The 24,224-nt window shown below is 56.3% G+C and overlaps 7 protein-coding genes across 7 annotated transcripts; 4 read left to right on the top strand and 3 right to left on the bottom strand.

Annotated features, from left to right (window-relative positions):
- Positions 1-99: 99 nt before the first annotated feature.
- Positions 100-3,870, top strand: GLRG_04759 (GRIP domain-containing protein; the record flags this gene model as incomplete). The annotated part of the gene is made up of 4 exons (XM_008095444.1): positions 100-108; positions 261-768; positions 833-3,737; positions 3,819-3,870. 4 exons carry the CDS (start codon positions 100-102, stop codon positions 3,868-3,870), a joined length of 3,474 nt encoding a protein of 1,157 aa, XP_008093635.1.
- A 1,126-nt stretch (positions 3,871-4,996) lies between these two features.
- GLRG_04760 (short chain dehydrogenase) lies at positions 4,997-5,908 on the top strand (the record flags this gene model as incomplete). Its single annotated transcript, XM_008095445.1, has 1 exon — positions 4,997-5,908. The coding sequence occupies one exon, from the start codon at positions 4,997-4,999 to the stop codon at positions 5,906-5,908; it is 912 nt and encodes a 303-aa protein (XP_008093636.1).
- Positions 5,909-7,028: 1,120 nt separating this feature from the next.
- On the bottom strand, positions 7,029-9,030 carry GLRG_04761 (serine carboxypeptidase; the record flags this gene model as incomplete). Its single annotated transcript, XM_008095446.1, has 3 exons — positions 7,029-8,467; positions 8,540-8,825; positions 8,893-9,030. 3 exons carry the CDS (start codon positions 9,028-9,030, stop codon positions 7,029-7,031), a joined length of 1,863 nt encoding a protein of 620 aa, XP_008093637.1.
- A 1,513-nt stretch (positions 9,031-10,543) lies between these two features.
- On the top strand, positions 10,544-11,979 carry GLRG_04762 (TfdA family Taurine catabolism dioxygenase TauD; the record flags this gene model as incomplete). The annotated part of the gene is made up of 4 exons (XM_008095447.1): positions 10,544-10,817; positions 10,876-11,362; positions 11,425-11,730; positions 11,787-11,979. The coding sequence occupies 4 exons, from the start codon at positions 10,544-10,546 to the stop codon at positions 11,977-11,979; spliced, it is 1,260 nt and encodes a 419-aa protein (XP_008093638.1).
- Positions 11,980-13,232: 1,253 nt separating this feature from the next.
- Positions 13,233-15,441, top strand: GLRG_04763 (high-affinity methionine permease; the record flags this gene model as incomplete). Its single annotated transcript, XM_008095448.1, has 9 exons — positions 13,233-13,491; positions 13,548-13,787; positions 13,842-13,937; positions 13,998-14,254; positions 14,307-14,400; positions 14,462-14,636; positions 14,691-14,827; positions 14,881-15,133; positions 15,201-15,441. The coding sequence occupies 9 exons, from the start codon at positions 13,233-13,235 to the stop codon at positions 15,439-15,441; spliced, it is 1,752 nt and encodes a 583-aa protein (XP_008093639.1).
- A 711-nt stretch (positions 15,442-16,152) lies between these two features.
- GLRG_04764 (glycosyl hydrolase family 62) lies at positions 16,153-17,375 on the bottom strand (the record flags this gene model as incomplete). The annotated part of the gene is made up of 2 exons (XM_008095449.1): positions 16,153-16,203; positions 16,257-17,375. 2 exons carry the CDS (start codon positions 17,373-17,375, stop codon positions 16,153-16,155), a joined length of 1,170 nt encoding a protein of 389 aa, XP_008093640.1.
- Positions 17,376-21,913: 4,538 nt separating this feature from the next.
- Positions 21,914-23,801, bottom strand: GLRG_04765 (major facilitator superfamily transporter; the record flags this gene model as incomplete). The annotated part of the gene is made up of 7 exons (XM_008095450.1): positions 21,914-22,501; positions 22,560-22,814; positions 22,966-23,259; positions 23,320-23,378; positions 23,437-23,481; positions 23,540-23,570; positions 23,634-23,801. The coding sequence occupies 7 exons, from the start codon at positions 23,799-23,801 to the stop codon at positions 21,914-21,916; spliced, it is 1,440 nt and encodes a 479-aa protein (XP_008093641.1).
- Positions 23,802-24,224: the final 423 nt, after the last annotated feature.

Raw genomic sequence — 24,224 nt, forward strand, 5'->3', positions numbered from 1 at the left:
ATAGCTCTTTTGCCTTCTCACCTTACCCTGCCGTTCGTCAGAACACCTCGATTCGGTCCATGGTCACAGGGCAATCCCAATCGTCCATAGATCGGCAACATGTTCCAGGTTCGTCTATGCTCCCCGAACCCTCCTTCATTGGACCCAGTCCAAACCTTGCGCGCAATCTCCCTCCGCTTATTACCCGTCGCTCGCTTTCTGCGTCTCCCTTCTGTCTGCATCACCCGCCGAAGCTAACTACTGATGCGTGTCCAACACAGAGGCTTAAGGGCGCCATCGACCGGACCATTGCGGAGGAACAGGCTCGCCAGGAGCAGGCACGACAACGAATCGAACCCGGAGGCGCCACCCCGCGCAGGTCCGAATCCACCTCGCGGAGTAACCAGTCGTCCGCGAGACGCCCCAAGAAGGCTGCCGCCGACGCCCTCAAGGACGACACCGCCGCCAGCCCCTCCAACACCGACCCGGCCGTTTTCGAAGCCGCCTTTGCCCTCGACGACAGCGAGGAACCCAGCCGCGCCGGAACCCCCAAGCCCGCGCCCGACGCCATGGACAAGGGCGACGAGAAGCCCAAGAACAAGGCCGAAGAGGGCCAGAACGGCGACGCCGACAAGGATAATGAAAAGGACAAGCCGTCCGAGGGTGCCCCCGCCCCCGCTGCTGCCGGCGCTGACGCCGCCCCTACAGCCGCAGCTGCGGCGCCGGAACTGTCCCCCGAGATCCGCATGAAGCTCCGCAAGCTGGAGAAGCTGGAAAAGACGTATCCCGGTGCGTGTTCCCCTCCCTTTACGGGTGCAGCCGGAAGAAAGGCACGGTGCTAACCATTCTGCAGAGCTTCTCCGGTCATACCGAATCGCCCACACCCGCGCCACATCCATCGAACCCTTCGAGCGCGTGCTCAAGGAACACACCAGCGTCGGCTCGATCCGCGAACCCGAGGGTCTGGTCGAGTATCTCAACTCCCTCAAGCAGAAGGAGCAGATGATCATGGACGAGTACAAGCGGGTCTCGATCGAGAAGGACGACTTCAAGAAGAAGTTCGAAGCCGCCGAGAAGGACGTCGAGAAGTTCAAGAAGGAGGTCGACGAGCTTAGGGCGGCTCAGTCCGCCGTCCCGGCCGCCCGCGACGAGCCGGACGAGGCCAAGGAGCAGGTCGACGCCGCCACCAGCACCAAGGACGACGCCGCCGCCGTCAAGTCGCCTCTGCAACAGGCCCTGGGTATCTTCTCGCCCAAGCAAAAGGCACAGGAACCCGAGGGCGCCAAGCCCGACGAGTCCGGAGCCGATTTCTTCTCCTACGACGAGGAGGCCCCCAAGTACGAGGCCGACATGGCCGCCAAGGACGGCGAGATTGAGAAGCTCAAGGCCGAGATCGACTCGCTCAAGGCCGACCTCGCCTCCGCCCAGGACTCCAGCGCCGACCTTACCGAGAAGTTCGACAAGGTGACAAAGGAGGCCGGCGAACTGCGCGACATTGCTGCCGTCAAGACATCCCTCGAGACGCAGCTGGAGGCCAGGAACAAAGAAATCAAGTCGCTCACAGAGCGTCTGGAGACGTCGCAGAAGCAGCTCAAGGAAGTGGAGGCCAAGCTCAAGGGCGAGGTCGAATCCGCCAAGAAGGACGCCAAGGCGGTCCAGTCGAAGCTCAACGAGTCCAACGCCCGTGCAGATAGGGAAGAGGCGCGTGCCAAGGAGGCCGTTGCCGCCAAGACCCAGGTCGAGAAGAAGATCGAGACCCTGAACGGGCAGATTGAGAACATCAAGAAGGCAAAGGCCGAGCACGAGAAGAACATTGCCGAGCTCACCAAGCAGCTGGAGAAGCAGCAGGCCGCCGAAACCGCCCCGCCGGCCACCCCCACGGCCACGGGTCCTACAGATACCTCTTCCCCGGGCATGAGCAAGAACGCCAAGAAGAACAACAACAAGAAGAAGAAAAAGGCCGGCGCGGCTGCGGCTGCGGCAGCAAACGCGGCTACTACTACTACTACTACTACGACGACCGCCGGCACGGCCACGCCCGCGGCGGCCGAAGAAGCCAAGGAGTCTGATACGGAGGCCCTGGAGGCGGAGATTACACGCCTCAAGGAGGAAGTCACGACGAAGGACTCTCAGATTGAGAGGCTGACAAAGCAGCGCAAGACGGAGGAGGATCTCCGCGAGGAGATCGAGACGCTGCGCGACGAAGTCACAGAGATTGGCCAGGAACACGTGGTGGCCAAGGAGAAGATCAAGAACCTCGAGGCGGAGAAGAAGGCGCTCGAGGCGCGGATCGCGGAGCTCGAGAAGGAGCTCGGGTCGTCGGCCGGCGACGCCGAGGCCAAGGAGAAGCTGCAGAGCGAGTTCGACAAGCTGCAGAGCGAGTACGACGACCTCAAGAGCAAGTCGTCGACGCTGCAGTCGGACCTGGGCGCCGCCCAGCAGCTGGCACAGACCCGGTTCAAGGACCTCACGGAGCTGCGCGAGGTGCTCCAGAGGGCGCAGCCCGAGATGAAGGCGCTGCGCCAAGACTCGGCCGCTCTCAAGACGGCCAAGGAGGAGCTCGCCGCCAAGAACACGGAGCTCCGTAACCTGGAGAAGAAGGAGAGGGACCTCAAGTCGGACGTCGCCAGGGTGCAGCGGCTGGCGACGGACCGCGAGACGGAGATCAAGACGCTCCGCGAGAAGCTGACGGGCGAGACGAACAACCGGCTGCGGCTGGAAGACGCGCAGCGGGTGTCGGCGCGCGACCTGCGGCGGTCGGAAGTGGAAAAGGTGGAGATCAGCGCGCGGGAGGAGAAGACGGCGCGGGAGCTGCAGAAGGTGCAGGAGGAGGCCAACAAGCTGCGGCCCCGGGTACAGGAGCTCGAGGAGCAGGTGGAGAAGCTCGAGAAGGAGAAGAAGTCGCTGCAGGAGGAGGCGGACCTCAAGACGCAGCAGTACGCCAACGCGCAGGGCCTGCTCGGCAGCATGCGTGACCAGACGGGCGAGCTGACGATCCAGCTCAAGGAGGCGCGGGCGCAGTCGGAGTCGCTCGAGGAGGAGCTCGCCGAGATCCAGAAGCACCTGTCGGAGCGGTCGCGCGAGGCGGAGAGGATGCGGGGGCTGCTGGCGGACGTGGACGAGCGGGCGGACAGCAAGGTGCGGGAGATGCGGGCGCGGATGGAGGCGGCGATCGAGGAGCGAGACCGGATCGAGGACGAGTCGAGCACGCTGGCGCGGCGCAGGGCGCGGGAGACGGAGGAGCTGAAGCAGAAGGTGCGGGACCTCGAGCGGGAGGTCAAGACGCTGGCGGGGGCCAAGGAGGAGCTCGAGGGCAAGGAGCGGGAGTGGCGCAGGCGGAGGGAGGAGCTCGAGTTGGTGGAGGAGCGGGCGACGGCCGAGGTGGAGGAGATGCGGTCGGCGGTGTCGGACCTGCGGTCGACGCTGGACGCGTCGGAGCAGCAGGTGCGGGAGGCGGAGCGGCAGAAGTCGGACCTGCGGCGTCTGCTGGAAGATTCGAAGCAGCGGTTCGACAAGGTCAGCAAGGAGCTCAAGACGGTGCAGGGCAAGCTGGGGGCAAGCGTGACGTCGGGCCGCAGCTCGATGGACTCGAACCGGTCGGGTGGGCCGAACGGGGCGGCGTCCGGGGCGGCGGCGCCCGGGGCCTCGGCGGACACCATGTACCTCAAGACCATCATGCTGCAGTTCCTGGAGCAGAAGGACAACAAGCTGCGGGAGCAGCTGGTGCCGGTGCTGGCGAGGATCTTGAAGTTTGACAAGTAAGTTCCGAGGGTGATTTGCGCGCGCGGGGCATTTCTTGAGCTGAGGGGGAGACCGTCGATGCTAACGCGAGGAACTAGGACGGACGAGCAGAAGTGGAAGCGTGCGATTCAGCACATAACCGTTCGATGAGGGCCGTGAGGCCGGATGGGATGGGATGGGATGGGATGGGGCTTAGGGGATCACCGTTTGAGGACCGGAGGGATGGACGGACGGACGAACGGATTGTATTAGTTTGTATGTACAAATACCACCCCTCAAGGATGGAACAGAGGCCCCCCCTACTATAGACGGACAGATCTCGAGAAATGGTCTTGGGTTGCGGATTAGCAAGGGGCTTGGGGGGGGGGGGTACGAATCGATGCACCGCGTGTGTGCGAATAGGTACTCATGCCGTTGCATTGCGCCTGTGTCTCTCGTTCGGGAGGTGATGATGTCGTGATGGTGTTGATGGTAAATGGAGGGTACGTACCGGCGTCATCGGGAGGCTCCGCTTTAGCTTTCGATAACCGGGGGGACACACTGCAGGTACGTATCCAGATGATTAAGCTGCTTAGGTAAGGGCGCCTCCGATGGCCGGGGGCGGATCTTTCGCTCCGCCGGTGGTGGTGGTTGGATTGCGGAAGCGTGTCGTCATCGGGCTTCACTGACCTCATCCGGCGGCTCACCTCATGGATACGTAAGTTGCACCTCAGTGAGATACTCAATGAGAGTGAGATCTGAGACCCCCTTCTCCCCCGCAAAATGAACTGAGGTGCGTGTGCGCACATATTCATGACCTGGGTTGAGTTGGCTTACAACAATAATACGCTGTGATGAGACGACCCCCTCCCCCCCTTGGATCTCGATGACGTCCTGTACGAGAATAAGAACCGCCTGGGCCCTCTCTCTCTCTCTCTCTCTCTCTCTGTGCATGATGAGTTTGGACTGCATCAGTGAGACCCCTCCGGATTCCTGTCTGACCTGTACTCCTCTTCTCCTTATGCATGACCCATTGGACGCAGCTTTTTGCTCCGATTAGACTGAGAGGGCTATGAGATCATCAGCCCTTGGCCTCGCTGCGAGGAGCAGCAGCAGGACGTGTTATAACTCCCGCCCTCTGCCCTCGAGCACGTCTCTCTTCAACATCACCACGTCCACAACCACCTTCACTACCACCTTCACTACCACCAGACTCCTGTCTTCACGCACAGCAATCCCATCTCCCCGAATCACCCCATCCGCAACACACCGCAACAACAACCCCATCCGCGCCAGAATGTCGACCGGACAAAAGACGTCGGGCCCCCAGGGCAACGACCTCTTCACCCGTGACCACCTCTTCGACCTCACCGGCAAGGTGGCCCTCGTCACCGGCGGCGCCACGGGCATCGGCCTCATGGCCACGCAGGCCCTCGCCGCCAACGGCGCTCGCGTCTACATCGCCTCGCGCAACCAGGACAAGATCGACAACGCCGCCAAGACGTACGGCCAGAACGTCGCCGGCGAGATCATCCCGCTGCAGGCCGACGTCACGAGCAAGGCCGACATCGACCGGCTCTTCGCCGAGATCGAGTCGCGCGAGGGCGGGGTCCTCGACGTGCTCGTCAACAACGCCGGCGTGTCCTCGGGGCCCGTCGAGGTCGAGAGCTCGGGCGCCGATGACATGGCCTCGACCCTCTTCGGCTCCGACTCGTCCACCTTCGACGACTGGACCGAGACGTACCGCACCAACGTCGCCGCGCTCTTCTACGTCGCCGCGCGCGCCCTGCCGCTGCTGCAAAAGTCCACCGACCAGCGGCCCGGCTGGTCCGGCGCCATGATCAACATCAGCAGCATCAGCGGCATGATCAAGAAGTCGCAGCACCACTTCTCCTACAACGCGTCCAAGGCCGCCGCCATCCACGTCAACCGCATGCTGGCCGAGGAGGTGGCCGCCAACGGGCTCAAGGTGCGCGTCAACAGCATCGCCCCGGGCGTCTTCCCGAGCGAGATGACCACCAAGGAGCCGGCCGACGACGAGCAGAAGAGCGCCATCCCCAAGAGCAAGTACGCCGACAAGGTGCCCGCGGGCAGGCCCGGCAAGGACGAGGACATGGCCGCGACGGTGCTGTTCTTCGCATGCAACCAGTACCTCAACGGGCAGACGCTCGCCGTGGACGGCGGGTATACGCTTGCTGCTGGATTGTGAGGGGGGGGGGGGGGGGTTATGGTGTGATCAAGTAGTTGTAAGCGCCCATGTAGAACTCGCAATAGAAATAGAGAAAAAAAGTTAAATACATGTTTTCCGTGCGTCATATGTCCCGTATCGCACCTCTTGGATAGACCCACCAAGTGTATGTACCGCTTCCTCGTCAGATGCGCGGTTAGGTTCCTGTTTTCTTTTTTTTCTTTTCTTCTTTCTTAGGACCGGTGTTCACGGCGGTGTTCGTCCAGCACATCAGTGACAAAGCCGCAAGAAACAGCGAGAATGCCTTGACAGACTGTTCGATTGCTTGTCGACTCCGGTAGTGTTGAGGAGTAAAACGTCTGGCGGATGTTCCACCGAGGCCTGGGCGCCGTCCGCCGAGATCGCGAAGGACGCCGACGCCGACCCGAGGCATGACGTCTGTTTACCAAAAGGTGCCTTCCGTTACATCTCGGGGAAACAAGCCCAAGGGAGTTTTAACAACCGTGGTGAGGGCTGGCCGATGTTCTACAAGTAAGTATTGCTGCCGTTGCTCGGAAAACAGGCCGACGGGGACCGCAAGCCGAGAGGGCTTCCCCCGACGACGGGTCATGCTTCAACCGCTTCGCGGCGCTCGACCGGCTGGATGGTCAATTTAGACACGTTAGATGGTGACTGGAGGCGGATGCTGTGAAGATGATGCTCCGAGCGGGCAGTAAAAGGCCATATACTAAGCCCTTACCTCGTCTAACGGCTTGGTAAATGCAATGGCCCGACTACGATTGCCTGATTGACCATTTGACTGAGCGGACTATTCAGGAAGAGCATCAGAGTATATAGGAAGAGTTGATGCGATTGGTATTGGTGAACCTCCGGGCACATATCTCTATAGAGATGCGGTGGTGGAATGCTTTGTTTTCCGAGGACCTTTGCAACTCACACCACATACCCACCTCAGATAGACGCCCTACTCTACGAGCGCGCGGCTGGCCCTGCACGAATCTACAAGACTCGGCAATCAACCCATGTCCTCTTACCCTCCAACAGCTCTTCTCAACAACCAAGTCTCTATGCTTCGTCGAGGCTGCAGCAAGGTAGTCAGCATACGCATCGAGCACTTACTCTCCGCACGGCGGGGTGTGACTTACATGTCCCTCGCCTTGATTCCCGGGGCAGCGCCCCGCTCGCTCGCGGGCTCGATCATGATGTAGTTCTCGATGACGGCGGTCCCCGCGCGGAGCGCCGCGACCTGCTCCGGGCTGCAGGTGCTCGTGTCGAGCACGTAGCAAAAGTCGTCGTACTGCGGCGGCACCTCGCTCTTGATGGCGGACGTGTCGGCGGGCCCCTGCGTGGCGTACGTCTGGTTCTGCGCCGTGTCGACGCTGCCGGTGGCGATGTCCCTGTTGGACAGGGCGCGGTTGAAGATGCGGTACGCCGACTCGGGCTGGTAGGCCGGCACGGCGTGCCCGGCCTGGTACACGCGGACGTAGGACAGGTTCCCGTACTGCCGGACCCGGCCGCCCTCGTAGGTGCAGTTCGTCTGGAGGGCCGCGTAGCCCGCGGCGGCGAAGCTCTTCTGGTCGGCCCAGGGGATCGCGAGCGCGACGTCCTCGCCGCCCATCCAGTTGCACGCGAAGTCGCGGTCGCCGTACATGAGGGTGACCTTGACGCCGCTGTGCAGCAGGTGGGCCAGGTCCTCGAGCCAGCCGGGGCGCGGGTAGTCCCCGATGCCGCGGAAGGCGGCCGCCGACGCGCCCGAGCTGCCCGTCCAGTTCAGCGGCACGCCGAGCGCGGACTGCACGTGCGGCCGGTTGAGGTAGCCCGACGTGAACGGGGGCGGGAACGGCGTCGGGTCGACCTGGGTGACGTCGTAGTAGTCGCGGCCGGAGAATTCGAGGTACGGGTCGCGGACGTACCGCGTGCAGTACGACTCGGCCGCCTGGCAGATGCCGTTCACCGTGGCGTTGACGCCCGTGTTGTCCCGGTCGTAGGCCGCCGAGACCTTGCGGCAGTCGTCGATCTGGTCGCGGCACCCGCCCTCCCTGCCGTACGCGTCGACCATGCCCCGGTACACCGTCTCGTTGACCGTCGAGATGCCGTACGTGTTGTTGAAGGCCATGCGCGGGTACGACGGCCACTGGACCTGGCGGTCGACGCACCCGTTGACGATGAGGAGGGTGTCGAGCTTCAGGACGTACTTCTCGCCCGCGGTGCCGTTCCAGGTGCCGTTCCTGATCTTCTCGTTCTGCTCCTGGAAGTAGGCGGCGAACGCGGGGCCGTACCGGCCGCCGTACGACTGCGTCGCGATGCTGATGCGGCTGTCGTTGGGGTGGTAGCCGGGGAACTCCTGGAACCAGACCTGGGAGAAGTGCCACAGCGCGATGGCGGCGTTGCGGCTCCCCCAGCTCGTGGTGTTTCTGTTCCCGCTGGGCAGGGTCCCCGTCCTGAAGGTCACGTTCTGCGGCGGGACGGGGCTGGACGCGTTGAGCGTCTGGGTGCCGCTGAAGAGGTCGACGGTGACGTTGCGCAGCGAGTCGTACGAGAAACCAACTTGGACCGGCTGGTCGATGTACAGCATGTTGACTGGGAAAAGTGTGAGCGGCGCGGAGGATCACGGGTCAAAAGCCCCCCAGCCCCCCTACCCCCTTTCCTTACCTTTGTTGTTCCAAGACCACTCGCTCGGCCGGGTCGAGTTGGAGTCTTTGTTGATGTAGCACGGGCCGTTCTCGTTGAAGATGCCGGGCATCGACGAACTACCCGGCCCGCCGTTCATCCAGATGGACAGGGGAGCGTTCTGGGCATCTTCTTTGGCCTCGAAGAACCAGAAGAAGGTGTTGATCTCATAGTCCTGCTCCTGGCCGACGCCTTCGAGGGTTCCGGGCGGGAGCTTGATGTACCCGGCGTAGGACTTGACGCCCTTGGTCTCCTCACAGAGACCGGGCTTTATTTTTATTTTATGTTTTAGACTCTTTGCGCCCGCTTGTGGCTTTCAGACAGAAAACACGTACCTCTTTGTAGCTGATCTCGATGCCTTGACCGAACTTGGATTGCAGCACCGTGACTCCTTCGGGCCGCGGGGGGAACTGGGCCACCGAGGAGCGGAGGAGCGTGCCGGCGAGGGCGAGGATGGACAGCCGAGACTTCATCTTGACGCGTCCGCGAAAGAGCTTGACAAACAGGAGTGGCCACATGGAGGAGAGCAACCTCAATAACGTTCAGTCTGCAATGGTGAGGCACATTATATTTGCCCATTGTCAAATCTTCCCCACCCCCTCTCCCGTCAGCACCTTCCTACTTTGGCACGTTAACCGCCAGTTAATCATCATCGTCTCGTCGTATGCCAAGCGAGTCGCACTGCCAAGGGAGTCTTATCTGGTTTGCAGAAGCCGGCTCGGATGCGGAGGAAAAGTACAGGGGCTGGAGGGGGGGGTGCGGGGTCGACGAAAGGTCGGACGAGGACCAAGACTCGGCTGGAGAAGCCTGCATTATCCATGGCACGATCCTACCATCTGAGCAAAGTGATGCTTGCGAAACCCAAATAACGATGGACGGAGGGGGTTGGGTTGGGTTGTGGCACGGGTCTCCGTCGGAACGACGCCATGCTTTGGCGAATCAAAGAGGCGAGGCAACAATTCCCGCTCCTAACGCATCATCCATTGAGGACCAAAGGTCACCCCCCCAACAGTTATTTTAGTCGCAGCCGGGCGATAGAAGTCGGCTTTTTTGTACGTCATCCCACACGGTAGATGGATTCGTGGATCGGGGGCTGGAGATCCCACAGTTTGGCGGATTGCATTCTCTTGGGGTTTCTCGTTCCGTTTTTTCACTGCCTCCATGCTGAAAGCGAGTCTGGAAGATGGACCTGATGGACGGCAATGTCTGACGACTACCAAGAAAAGCAGCGACACATTAACATCCGGAGCGTGAGCTCACTCCGCTCCGGAATCAACCCCACTCGGCCGGCTTGGTGGGTCGCGACCGAATAACCCGGTCCGGTCCGGGTGGGGACGTCGGTTCTCCGTTGCGATATATGCGGATCCGGGCTAGGCGGATTACGACCAGGGCCTGGTTTGCCTCTTCAGCCGGCCGGACCATCATCTCGGAGCTTGGCCCTGCTCCCAAGCCACATCTTGTGAATAAACTTCGACTGTGCGCCGCAGATGATCCCCCGTTGCAGGCAAGAAGATTGGCTTCCGATTGCGACATCAGCGGGAGGATGACGCCGCCGAATCATGTTTCAGCCCTCCCCGCAAAGTCGCAACACAACGCGGCATGACGCCTTCTCAGGGCCGAATGACAAAAGTCCCTATGGCAGCCATTGAGAGCTCAGGAACAGCTGCTTGGTTCGCGTGCTCGGTGCAGATAGGAGGTTGTCTGACAAATGCAGTTCCCAACCTGATACTTCTCATTGGCTCACCTGACGAATGCCATGACGTTCATACAAGGCCCTCACCACGGGATAGGCTTCCGGGCCATTTCATCATTGGATGCTCTCCACCTACGGATGTTGGATTGAAGCTTAGGGCGTCGTCTCATGCCCGCTTCTCATCTGACCCGGCCAGTGATAAAAGCGCTTAAATTCCCGTGGAAAATGTCAAACAATGTGGGAAATTGATAAAAGTCATATTTCAAAGACCACAACCCGAGTAATTACATACTATGGCCGCCGCTGCAGTTCAACCACTATCACTTCCTGGTCCCCCGGGCCAACCAGACATCGCATACACCCCTAATTACGAGAACTACTTGGCTCGGATAAAACGTCGCCAAGAGCAGGAGAGACTCGAAAAGACATTGCCAGAAGGCTTCCCCCAGAGACTCAAGTCGAAGCTGGTCTGGGACGGCAAGACGTTGGCTGAGCACTATGACTGGAACTACGTTCTTACGGAGGACGATCGAAAAGAGATGGACGAGGCACTCAACCACTTCAAGTGTAGGTGAACTTTACATTCGCGTTACAAAACCAACGAGTCACTCACTTGAAACAACAGCTTTAAAGAAGCCACTGGGCGAGATTAGCCAAGAGACTTTCCCTTTGCCCAAACTCACTAAGACCCTCCGCGCGATCTCGGACGAGATCCACAACGGCCATGGGTTCAAGGTCGTCCGCGGGGTGCCCGTCGACAAGTACAGCCTTGAGGAGAACATAATCATCTATGCTGGAGTCTCGTCCCACGTGGCGCCGGTCCGCGGTCGACAGGACACCCAGTTCCAAGGCCAGCCGGCAGACGTGGTGCTCGCACACATCAAGGACCTCACGAAAGTCGTCGACGCCCATCGGATCGGGGCGCCGGCGTACACCACGGAGAAGCAGGTCTTCCACACGGACGCGGGCGATGTGGTTGCGCTCTTCGCCCTCGGCGAAGCCGCCGAAGGCGGCCAGAGTTATCTGTCCAGCAGCTGGCACGTCTACAACGAGCTGGCAAGGACCAGGCCGGATCTGATCCGCACCTTGGCCGAGCCGTGGGACGCCGATGAGTAAGTCCTTTTTATTTTTCGTCTGATGTGCATCTTAGGCATCTGGCTAAAGCCTGGGTTAGGTTCGGGAGAGGCGGCAGGGCGTACAGCAGCAGACCCCTCTTGCACCATCAACCAGCAGCTGACGGCAAGCCCGAGCGTCTCATCATTCAATACGCTCGACGAATCTTCACCGGATACTGGGGCCTGCCGCGGTCGGCCGACATCCCGCCCATCACGGAGGCGCAGGCCGAGGCCCTGGATGCCCTCCACTTCCTCGCCGAGAAGTCCGCCGCCTCCCTGGACTTCCACAAGGGCGACATCCAGTACGCCAACAACTTGAGCATCTTCCATGCCCGCGGGGGGTTCGTGGACTCTGACGAGAAGCAGTAAGTGGCAGATGACAACAGGCAAAGAATGACCCAGTGCTGACTGTTTGTACAAGGCGTCATCTGATCCGGCTCTGGCTTCGAGACCCCCAGAATGCTTGGGAGACCCCCGAGGCGCTGAGAGACCGCTGGGATCGCGTCTACTCCGGCGTGACCCCGGAGAAGTCTGTGTTCCCCCTTGAGCCCCAAATCCGCAGCGCAAGCCAAGGGAAGTCCAAGCCTGAGGAGAGTGCCAGCTCGGCTTCCTGATGGACGGATCATTCATCAAACATCCTTTTGAAACCTGGCCCTTCATTTGAATACCTGTTGAGACAGCGCGTCTGGCTAGAACATACAAGGGAAGAGTTCTGCTTTAAATTATGCCGTGCCCAAACCCTCCATCGATGTTGTGCTGCAAATAGAAACTTGATTCGCAATCGCATAGTTCACGACTTGTTTTACCGTGAAGACGGTTTTATTGTGATGTCTGAGTGACCAAACCGTACATCAATCCTCGGAGCTCAGGCCCTGGCCTGACTATCGTACTGTTGATTGCACCAAATATCCGGTCAACCCAATGACATCTTGATAGGGGTTGAGTGACGTCGACGTGGGAAATGGTAAAAGACCACGTCAAGACAAGGGGGCAGAGCTGTCGAATGCACAATTGCAGAGGGTGTCAGCTACCACTTTGGAAAAGAGAAGGAAACCTCCATAGCCCTCCTCTGGAGAACAGTCCCGAGTCCGCACGAAGAGCTGCAAGCGAGAGGAATGAAGGACGAGTTCGTGGTCCCCTTTGTCGACGCACCGCGATCAGCTGCAGGCTTCTCAGGTTCCGTCCTATGTAAAGGAACTCCCACTGATGCTACAATCCCTGAATTCTTGCCGCTCGGTCTTGGGTAATACATTGCCGTATAAGTTGCTCCGACTCGTGGAATCCGCCAAGTGTGCGGTCACAAATGCGGGTTCGCATCGGCAACCAACAATGACCGCACCAGGTGTTCAACCGACTTCTTCCGTCAAATAAATGACTTGCGCGCAGCGAGAATGGCATTTATACCGACAGCTGCCCAACTTATCATCCTGCGCAGGCGCTGCGTTACACTCAACTCGTCTTATCGCCGTACCTTCTCAGTTGTATTATTGGAACTCTAGACTGCAAGATGGCAATCCCTCACTAACTGATGGGCTTGTGGCGTCGGAAATCCGAGTTAGGACGAGACAAACAACCCCGTGGGATGTTTTTCTGATGCTTACTGACAGATGAAAATTGGTCCAATGATGTTAGACACGTGTGAAGAGGCGGTTTGTCAGGTGGGCTTGGGATCAGATACGACGGGATCCCCATGCCACGGCATGAGCTTGCTTATATGGTCCAGCCGTCCCATCTTGTTCCACGAGCCCGGAGTCCGAGCAGGTTTCAAAATACTTGGCGGATGAGAATAAAATCACTGGGGCTCCGTCTTTTTGCTTCTTTTGCTCTATTTACATCAGCTTGCGCTGGCCAAGCTCAGCTTCTCACCATGTCGTCCCCGAGGCGGCCTTTCAGTCGCCGGACTCACGATGCCGATCCCGACGACACTTCGGCATGCGGGCCTGATGTTACGGATGGGAATCTTCACTATGTCGTCGAGAAGGGCGGCAACAACTCCGGCCCCTCCTACCAGGAAGCCTCCAGGGCACCGGTCGAAACAAGCTCTCCTCTTGGATACGGCGTTAGTCCGATCACGATCATCTTTCTGAACATTGGCATGATGATTGGCACCGGAGTATACTCCACTCGTGAGCCGTACCCCCAAGTTTCGCAGTGTACGTCGCTGACGAGGTCGGGCGCGAAGCCTCGTCCATCCTCAAGGGCACAGGATCCGTGGGTCTAAGCATGATCTACTGGGCTCTCGGTTTCCTGACCTCGATCGCCTCGTTTTCGGTGTACCTCGAGTTCGCTTCGTACTTCCCCAACCGGTCTGGATCCGAAGCCGTCTACCTCGAGCAGGCTTGGCCGCGACCGAAATGGCTGTTCCCAACTGCATTTGCTTTTCAGTCGGTTGCTCTATCATTCAGCAGTGGCAATGCAATCGGTAACCCCTTCCATTCAGGAAAGAGAGCTTATGGCGAACGCTGAGATATCACAGTACTCTCGCAATACCTTTTCAGGGTAGCAGGCGTAGAACCTAGCCCGTGGCAGCTTAAAGGTGTTGCTGTGGCTGGGTTCACGGTCGCCACTCTATGTTAAGACTTCCATTTTGGATGTGGCCCCAACATCAGCAATGCTAACACCAACTCGCCAGTTGTCGCCCTCGATAACACCTTCGCCTACCGATTTTCGAATGGAGTCGGCGTTGTTAAACTCGCTACATTGGTCTTCATCTCGATCACGGGTCTGGTGGTGCTCGGAGGACACACCGGCGTTCCCGAGCCGCATGCCAATTTGAAAGACCCGTTCGAAGGAGAGGCAACGGCGTACGGCCTGACGAACGCACTTTACAGAATCATCTTCTCGTACGCCGGATACGAGAACGCTTTCAGGGTGGTGAATGAAGTGAAGGCATGCCGAACCACAGACCCCAAACCTGGGGTTATGCTGACTAGCTCCTCAGGATCCAGTCCGTCAAATTAGAAAGAACGGGTGGATCGCATTGCCAATTGTTACTGTGCTCTACCTGTTGGCCAACATAGCCTACTTCGCCGCTGGTAAGCTGATGTGACTGAAATCCCACTGGCCAAGACTCGGGTACTGACAGTCACACCTCAGTTCCAAAGGCAGATCTCGCCGCAGCCAACCAAATTGCTGCAAGCTTGTTCTTCGGAAATGTGTTCGGCCCCGGCAGAGCCGTCAGGGGTCTCAACTTCTTAATTGCCTTGAGCTCTTTCGGCAATCTCCTGACCGTCCTGATTGGATCTTCTCGCATGCTTCGGGAGTGTGGGAGGTAAGAGTGCTTCGAGGTCAACGCCCAGTGTCAGTTACTGACGAGACTCTACAGACAGGGAGTTCTGCCATATCCCGGATTCTGGGCTTCTACGAGGCCGTTCGGTACAACTCTGGGCCCTTATCTTGTTAAGTGGCTGTTGACTATCATCATGGTCGTCGCACCGCCCGCTGGTGATGCCTTCAACTTTAGTCAGTCACTCCGTTGACAAATCGTTATTCTCCATGCCCTGACCATGACCCAGTCGCTGATTTGCAGGTGTATCCGTCTGCCTTCTTCGGGCTCATGATGTCGGTCGGCCTGTACGTAGTCCGATGGCGGCGCAAACGTTTCAACCTCCCCCCGCCCGCGTTCAAAGCGTGGAACGTTATCGTGATCTTCAACATCGCCAAGGATGTCTACCTCCTTGTCATGCCATGGTACCCGCCCAACGGCGGTCCGTTTGCCGGCGACGTCAGCTTCTGGTACGCGACGTACGTCGTCGCTGGCATTGGGATGTGAGTGCTGATAATTCGGGGACACCTCTATCCTAGACGAACGCATAAAACTAACGTCAAGTACTAGCCTGGTGGGTTGCGGCGTCTACTATTGGCTCTGGATTTATGCTGTTCCCAAGCTAAAGGGATACGAAATCCGTCAGCAAGTCTTGGAGCTGGCGGATGGCGCACAGAGCCACAAGCTCGTCAAGGTGCCTGTTGCGGAACTGGCCGAATGGGATGCAAACCATGACCAAGTGGGAAGGCGTTTGCAACAGACCCCTAGTGAGCAACCTACGGAGGAGGAGAAGAGAGGTCCTTCTGTTTAGCCCAATATGAGCTTCATAGAACTGCATTGCCAAGATGGGGCAGCCTAGTTCGTTCGCAATTCCAACGGCACAAGGACGGCACGCCACTTGCATCTTTGGCTGCTACAGGTCGGCTTTGGTAGGGAGGAAGCATTCATTTGCATTCTCTTGCTGAAAGGATTGCTTCCCGCCAGAAACCGACATGCAAGGTGTGAAATTCAAAGACTACGACTAACTCAAGGTCTGTTCTTTGAACAGAGTGCTGCAAACATTCAGCGTAACCCCTTGCTTGCTGCAACAGGAAGACCAAACGCACCCCGGTCAGCAAGAAGTTTCCATGTAGCCGTAGGTCTGCAACGAGAAAGAACGTTTCCTCCATAGTCAGCAAACTGGATGCAGGTGGTGAGCGCACACAGTGTATTGCAATGCTCAGTGGGAGCATCCCGTCCTGGCCCGTTGAGTGACCATCGGCGCCCTCTCCCACGAGATCAACTATGGACTTATGTATCTCGATTTAAACTGATCGAGAGGAAATAGCACATGCAAACACTTCATGGCCGAAAAGTTTGTATGAATTCTCGTATGATTTCGTGGTCAATTTGGATAGATTGAGGATTGCACTGATCCAACCTTGACATGCATAACCACGTAAACTGTTACACCTATTTACCACAACGATGTTCCTCCACTGAACGACACTTCGCTACGCGTATCTTGTGTTCTAATTACCATTTAAATACACTGGGAGTACCACTGGTTAGAGACAGTACACTTGTAGGGGCTCTGTTTATACGTTAGCAACTAGTCAGTGTGTCGTGAGGAGGCTGCTCAAATACCTGGCAAACTGTTCCGCCGGTCCAGCCCTGGCCGCCACACTGTCCAAACTGAGGAACGGTGCCGCTGCTAGGGGGAGGTGTGGTAGGCGAAGTGGAGGGCGGGGTGTTGGGAGGAGAGCCTCCAGTAGGGTTGGTAAGAGTAAGCAGGCCGGGGCGGTAAGGCAGAAGACCATAATCGACTCCATCCGAGGAGGGCGAGCGTCCCTGGTAGAGGAGCTGGAGCTTGCAAGGATCAATGGTCATGGTCTGGTCGGCGCTGACGCGGACCAGCTCGCCGTGGCTGATATCGTTGGTCCAGGTGGCTCCGCTGTTGGCCTTGCCGGCAAAGGGGTTGCTCTCGCTGCCAGCCTGGACAGTCCAGGCACCGCCAAGGCTGGTGGCCGTAAACGAACGGAAGTAGCGTCCTTGGGAACCGATGGCCTCGACGATCATGAGGTATCTTTGCTGGCCCTGCAGAGTGTACACCTGAACTGCCTCGAAGAGGTTGTCCGTGGTGTCGCTCAGAATGATTGTCGATGCTGAGCCAAAGTTGCCTGGGAAGTTGCCAATAGGCATGCTCGCGCGGTAAATCTTGCCGTTATCGCCGCAGAAGAACAGGTACATGTTAGTGCTGTCACCGATGAGTGCCTGATCGATGGGACCCGTGCCGGATCCGGAGATGGTGCCGGTAAACAGCGGTTGCACTCCTCCCCAGCTACTGACACTGGCGGGGTTCGTGGACGTCCGGTACGAGAACGCACCATTCCCTCCCCACTGGTAGGCGAGCACCCAGATGCTCTTTGGGGCGAAGTAGAAGAGCGACGGCGCAACGGCCCCGAAGCTCATGGTGTTCTGGGCGACCGAGCCCAGTTGAGAGAAGCTGGAGACGAGACCAAAGTTCATCGAACCCCAGGAGTCCCCGAAGTTGTGGGTGGTGCCATAGACGAGGTGCTGGCCGTTATACGGAACTGTTGTGAAATCCTTGAGCGAGACCCATCCAGACTTCGGAGTGGCCAGTACGCCGCTGGATGACCAGCGGTACGTCGAGGGAAGGCTGCATTGCGCCACGGCAGCTCCCGCCGAAGCGAGGAGCGCGATGCCAGCCGACAGAAGGTCGGTGTTGGACTGAAAAAGTCTCATTGCGGTGGATTGGCTCGGAGGGTACAATGATGAGTTGACAAGGGCTCGACGCTATCCGACTCCTCGGGCGACTTCATATAGAAGACGACGATGGTCTTTATAGAGCTGATCCATGGTTCCATGGAGGCTCTTCCGTGCCTTGTAGGTTAGATTGCTCCGGTGACTTGTTGATTGCGCAAATGAGGTTTGCGAATTGCACGAATGGCGGTCGCGAAGCCTAAACGAACGCCTCGTATAGTCCGCTCTAGAAGAACAACGGACGCGTGATCCCCGAAGAGTCTTTCCAAATTCAAAGCTGGGCGCAGGAAGTTCGTGTAGTTTGCGTGGCCATCTCAGATGGCAAACTGTTTCTGCACCAATCAAACCCCGCTAGGCAAATGAACACCAACCCATGCTGCTACCAAAGGTTGTCACTCCAACTCCCGAGACCGATGGAGAAAGCTGGGGACTTTGACCAGGTGCCACTCCAATGTCAGCTCAATTACCCGGTTCCCATAGGTAGAGGCCAGCCGCTCCACTCGGAGAATTTACTGAACATGCTTTCCATGTCACGATAGTGCGTGGAGGCATCGCCACATAGATATTGAGTCACGGGCCTAGATTAATCCATCCATTCGACTGCCACTCACTCAACAGCATGAACTTTCGCCAAACCGGACTTGAGGTCAGAAAATCAATATAGCCGGCTACACGAAGACTTGGCAAAGGATCTATCGACTTCGCCTGTAGCGTTCCGTCGAATCCTTCACAGAAAACGCGTTTGATTAAACGAGGTTGTCCAAGACAACACGGTTCGACCCAGTATAGGCCATCGGTTCCCTGCAATTGAGCTCAAGTCTTTACTCCACAGGTCGTCTAGAACCCGGCGGCAAAAGCTAGGAATGTTCAAGGACAGTAAATCTTGTTGAGTTACGCTCGCCAAGGCACGCAGATCTCTTCTGAGAAGCTGCAATGCATTATTATCGCCAAGAAATGTTGTAGCGTGAATGGAAGCTTGAGCCCTAGACATCGACTTTCAGGCTTCGAGGCACTTGGTGTCTGTAACGCAGGTGGAGCACCGAAACGAAGGATCACAGCCACAATTCCAAATACAAGTAATTACCCAGGTGAGTGCACGCGACGTTGAAGGCGACAGTGGCATGTGTGTATTGGGCTTGTGAGTGCACCGCCCTGATCTTGATGGCAAGGCTTCCGATCGTCGCCTGATTGCAACGGATGTTTGAACTAGGTATATGTACTTACAAAACGATAACAAATCTGTTGGAAGGGGGGTCTTCCGAGGCCAACGGAGAGTGTAGGGGATGGTGATCAAGTGGCGAATGTATTCCTTTGTTGTGCCAAGACTAAAATGATCACATTTATGGATTGTCCTTCGTATTGTTCAACCCCGGTTGTTGGTATTGGTCTTTGTGGAGGGGCCAGGTACATGCCACATGGTATTGTCTTACTTGGGTGACCAGGTCCATACCAACCTTGCACCCGACTTTCGATGAGGACGACAGGGCAATCTAGTGTAGCTGTTCTTCACCAAAGGAATGTCAGACATGTGGCCGTCATACGCGGGATAGGCTGGTTGAGACGCTGCTGATTTCAGGAGAGCCACACAGAGATCGGCCACGCATAAACACAATTTGTGGCAGAGCGAAATACAATAAGGAGAACATAGAAAACTAAAGCTATGAGGAAAACGTCAAAGACTAAGACGAAAGTCCTTTAGTTGCGTGAACTAGATACAGAGAGTGAGGCACGACCATTTCTTCCGGCTCTCGTTATGAGGTTGGATGTCATAAGAGCTATGGTACTTGAGTCTTCCAATCAGCCTTGACTTGTGCAAATGGATATGAGAATCTGCATTGGATTGCTGGGGATCGCAATGAGCATTATATTTTCGGCAACAAGTTGCGTAGTTTCTTGTTACTATTTCCGCAACGTTCTTCGAAGACCTGGAGCTGGGTTTTCTCGTTTTGAAGACTAACTTAGGGCCTGATCAGCACCGCCGATATCATTTGACACTTCGAATAAGGACCGATATCACAGACTAAGCACCAGCCACACGTACCAAAAAACAAAAAACTCAAATTATGCCGCACTAGGCTAAAAACAGGAGGGTACATGATGATTTTAGTTCTACATTACAGAACCCTAATTGTATTAGAATAGGCTACGTACTGTGACCTTTTTTACTAGAAATCTACTAAATCCCCTGCTTTCTCTATATAAATTATTATTAGGCTCTAGACTTAGGTTAAACTTTAGAAAAGGACTAATATAGCAGATTACCTACTGTTGCTTACTACTACTAGCCACTGTTACTAGCGCCTACCCACTATTACCAGCGCCCACCTACTGTTACTAGCGGCTACCTACTGTTGCCCACTATTACTAGCGACAGTGGGCAATAGTAGAAAGGTGCTGGCAGCCAGGCGCTGGCAACAGTGGGTGGGCGCTGGTAGTAGTGGTGTTAGTGAGACACAGCTGCCGACAGCTGTCGCAGGGGTCCTGGCAGTACATTCGCCAAATTAACCTTCGACCTTGCATTAAACTCTCGTTAACCCTAACCCTATGTACTTTTATATCGGAGTACGGGCGATATCACCCTGATATCGGTTTTGCCGATCAGGCCCTAACTCTGGGAAGCCTTTCAGCTCAGAAAGCTTATGTATTTGTTGTTTGTGCTTCGAGTTCAAGAAGTGTCTTTGAATAAATGTCCTTGAATGAAAAATAACCCTCGGTGGCTCAAGCTGGATAGCGATTCATCGGGCAATTGATTACAACAAATCACGTTGAGAGCATCAGCCCTAGGGGTCCTATATCAAAGAACAAGTTTGCTGTTGGCTACTGCATGTGTCACAGGAGAATGTATTATCCGTTGAGCCTGTAGGCGTCACCTCCGATTACCCCTTGCCTGCCCTTGCTTGCATGCACACGGGCGTCCGATCTCTAAGAGATCCCCCCCCCCCCCACCAGGAGTACTAATGCCTTTGCCAGCTACTTTTCCCTTGCCAAGATCGTTCGAGGGCAGCGACTCTACCATTTACCATTTAGAACACATATCTTCCCTTGCTGGTTGGTCTCACATTTCTTTTGTCACAAGGAGCAATGAATTCCGGCGTTGCTAATCCCTTTTGACATACAAGAGAAGGCTTTGCAATAAGGGAACCGCCTTAAAACGGTTATCGTCAGTATCATGAGGGTCTGGACAGCACTTAAATTATCACTATACCCGCCTTGGTGCCATAGAGCCATTTGAGATTACCAGATAATCATACCAAGTCACTTGCAAGCCGCAGCATCCAACCCCTCTCTCGGCAGGATGCACGCCAGCTACATCTTACTAGCCATCACTTTCCACTTCTCCATTACCTTTGGGTTATGCTACACGAACGGAAGGCGGGGATCTTACAGAAGAAACCAAAGCATTCTCGACCTTCGCGATGTATGCCGCCAGTTAAGCGGCAACTTTGAAAGGCTGGAAGTCCAGAGAGTTTGTGTGACGGACAAAATCGATGTGTCTTGGAGTTTTGAACTAAAGGTAGTCACTACACCCCAAATATGCCTCCTTTACACCATTCTCTTGTGGTGTCATTCTTCCAGCCCGAGACCGTTGCCAGCATGAGCATTACTTATAATGCTACATTTGGAGTTTGACGAGCACGCACTAACCGTTACTTCAGATGATTGGTTCTGGTGAGACGCGTGAAATCGATGTCGAAGAGTGCTTGGATGGAATGACAAAAGAGATCATGTGCCCACCTGACCGGGGCGGTGTGCATACATACTGGAACTGGAGATACAAGTGAGCCATTATTACTCTGTCGTTATGTGATATCTTTAGTGGCATGGACTCTAACGCTCCGGAAAGGGTCAAACCCAGTTACCGAAATCGCTGTTTCGACCCTCCTTATTGGAAGCCCCTCGGGGATTACGACCCGCAAGACGAACCGAAATGGTACAACTGCCACCACAGACTCAGCATACCGTGGACCTGCTGGAAAGACGATTACAGCCTCCCTGGGAACATCGACCCATGATCCTCAGACATCCGATGCCCTCCAAGGTTGACTTTCGTTGCCTGTCTGTATGCTCTCAACTTTGACCGATGGGCATCTTCTGTTGGTTCTCTGCCTTACCTGGCTATCAAATACCCTCCTCGACAAAATATCGCCTTTCAACAGCGTAAACAGTTCCGAGCCATGACACATGGTTTGTTTTGCAGATTGAGGATATATGACGATGAGTCAATATCATCAAAAGTCTATTATTCGGTGGCCTGCGGGTCTTTCAGCTTGAGCACCGTTTTGAAATGTGTCGTGTCATTTCGACGATGTGTTTCCCATAAAGGCCCTTGGGACTTTCAATGACTGGGATTTGATGTCTGGAACGAGCTCTATCAGATATGACTACATCTAACTGTTGTCAACGCATGTTCTTAGCTACAGAGACAATCGATCATCATGTCTCGTAAACCTTCCGCGAGAATTCAACCCCTTCCTCTCGAATCTACCATCAGTCCTGTCATTCAAGAAGTTATGCTGTCTCTAGTATTGGAATCTCCACCTGGGGTCTTTGTCTCCAGGCCAATCCGTCAAGTCGCCGATCGCCTGGACCTCCGGGGCGATGGCCTCCCTCCTCGTGTTCTCGCGCTTGAGCACGACGTACAAGATACCGCAGACAACAACATTGGCAAGGAGGTATCCCAGCGCAAAGGAGTGCCCGACGAAGTATCTCGGCCCATCATTGGAACGGTAGAGCTGCGTCCCGAGAACAGCGCCCAAGTTCCCAATGGTAATCTGCATGGCGTTGCCGACGGCCCGCTTGGTCTGGCCGGAAACGTTGATGGCCGGCCACGAGAGGACCAGGGCGGTGGCTGGGTAGATCCCCCCCGCCGCGAAAAAGGTGCCGAGATAGGAGACGCCGGGCTTCCCGGTCGGATCGCCGTTGGCGAGGAGGATGATGTAGCCGACGGCGGCGAAGGCGGACGAGCCCATGATGAAAAACGCGCGCCGACCCGTGCGCTCAGAATATATAGCGACACCCAGGGTCGTGACGAAGGCCACGGCGTACGGCGGGATGGTCAGAAGTTGCGCCACGGCGGCGGTATAGCCAAGATTCTTGATGATGGTGGGCTAGGCTCGATCAGCACTATGCTCACTGTAGCTTCTAGATTCATCATGGAACACATACGATGAAGAGGGAGAACGTGTAAAGCGGTAAGCTCATGGTGTGGAAAGCAAGGCCGTACAACCAGCACTTGGGGTCCTTGATCGCTTCCATGACGTTTCCCCAAGTGAACTTCTCATTGTGAGTCGCATCGCTATCAGCGGCAAGCCGGGCTCGGATGAAGCGACGCTCTTTTTCTGATAAGAACTTGGCAGTGTCGGGGTAGTTCTGAATGAACCAGTAAGCGCCGGTCGCGATGACCACAGTTGCGATACCCTCCTATCAATAGTTAGCACTCGTCCTCGGATGCATGAGGAGGGGATTCCAGAACCAATATAAATATCCAACGCCAGCCGTTATCCCAAACAACTCGCATGTGACCAATACCCTGAGACTAATTAGCACGCATTCTCATAGCAAAATGGCTTACGTGGGAATCAGTCACCCATGCTAGGATACCGCCAAAAGCCCCGGCAAGAGACGCAGCACTGAAGAAGAGTGAGATGCGGTATTGTCTCTCACGGCGCTTGTACCACATGGAGAAGTAGTACACAACACCAGGGAAGAGCCCACTCTCCGTGACGCCGAGGAAGAAGCGAGCAACAAAGAATCCGGCCATGTTCGTCACGATGCCCATGAGCGTGGCAACAATTCCCCAGGCAATTGTTAGCGACGGAAGCCAGAATCTCGGCGTTGTTCTCTTGAGGATGATATTGCATGGGATCTAAACGGGGGGGTCAGCGTATAAGAACATGAATTCCAAAAGAAGGCACCGATAACTCACTTCAAATAGGACGTAACCGATGAAATACAAAGTCAACCCAGTGAGGTACTGGTTGCCAGCTATTGTTCGTTAGATGACCCGAACACATGCCCAATTGTTCAACCATCTGCCACTTACTCATGTGCAAATCGTCGGTGAGCCCTTCGATTCTGGCGTTGCCCACTGCGATGGTGTCAGAACCTTGCGCATGGTCATCTTGCGGACTCGCTCAAAGACTCACCGTTGGATCTGTCAAGAAACGAAAGCAAATACTTGTGTGGTCTCTTCTTAGTGCACGCCACAAAGCAACACGACGCGTCGGGGATATTACTCACCAGGATTCCTACGGCTGGGAGAAGCTTGGCGTCCATCTTTCTCAGCAACGCTTTCGTGTTGACGCCCTCGTCCCCGACTTGGATTTCAGAAGCACTGTCCGCGCCACTCGTGTCGTTCGCGGGCGCGTCCAGCGCCTTCTCAGGCGGGGGGGCCGTGGTCGCGCTCATCGTAAGGCGCGTTTGTGATGTTCTTGATTCCCCCGCTTGGTTCCCCCGTTCTTTTCTTGCTGGAAGGTTGGAAGAACGTTCGGTATCGCTCGGCTGACGGAGCGGTCTAGTTTTCACCTGAAGTCGAGTTTTGAGACCGGCAGTGTCGTGGAAAGAAAGCCTGTGGCTGCGCACGGCTTTTCAACGATCCCTAAGAGAAAGGCCCTCGTAAGATAATGTAGGGCGATAATGGCGAACAGAATGCTTGACTAGGCTTACTCTGCTAGGGGCTCCTTGATAACTCTAATGTTTAATCACCTCCCTGGATAGATTGATAGGTAGCACTTTCGAGTGCCGTTTTCCCGGGCCCGTATGGCATCATCAATCCATGATGACATTCCCCAGCGCCTCATGCCTATGATCGCTCAGCTGCCGTTGCAGGCT

Source organism: Colletotrichum graminicola (assembly GCF_000149035.1).
Source record: "Colletotrichum graminicola M1.001 genomic scaffold supercont1.15, whole genome shotgun sequence".
NCBI classification, from domain to species: Eukaryota; Fungi; Ascomycota; class Sordariomycetes; order Glomerellales; family Glomerellaceae; genus Colletotrichum; species Colletotrichum graminicola.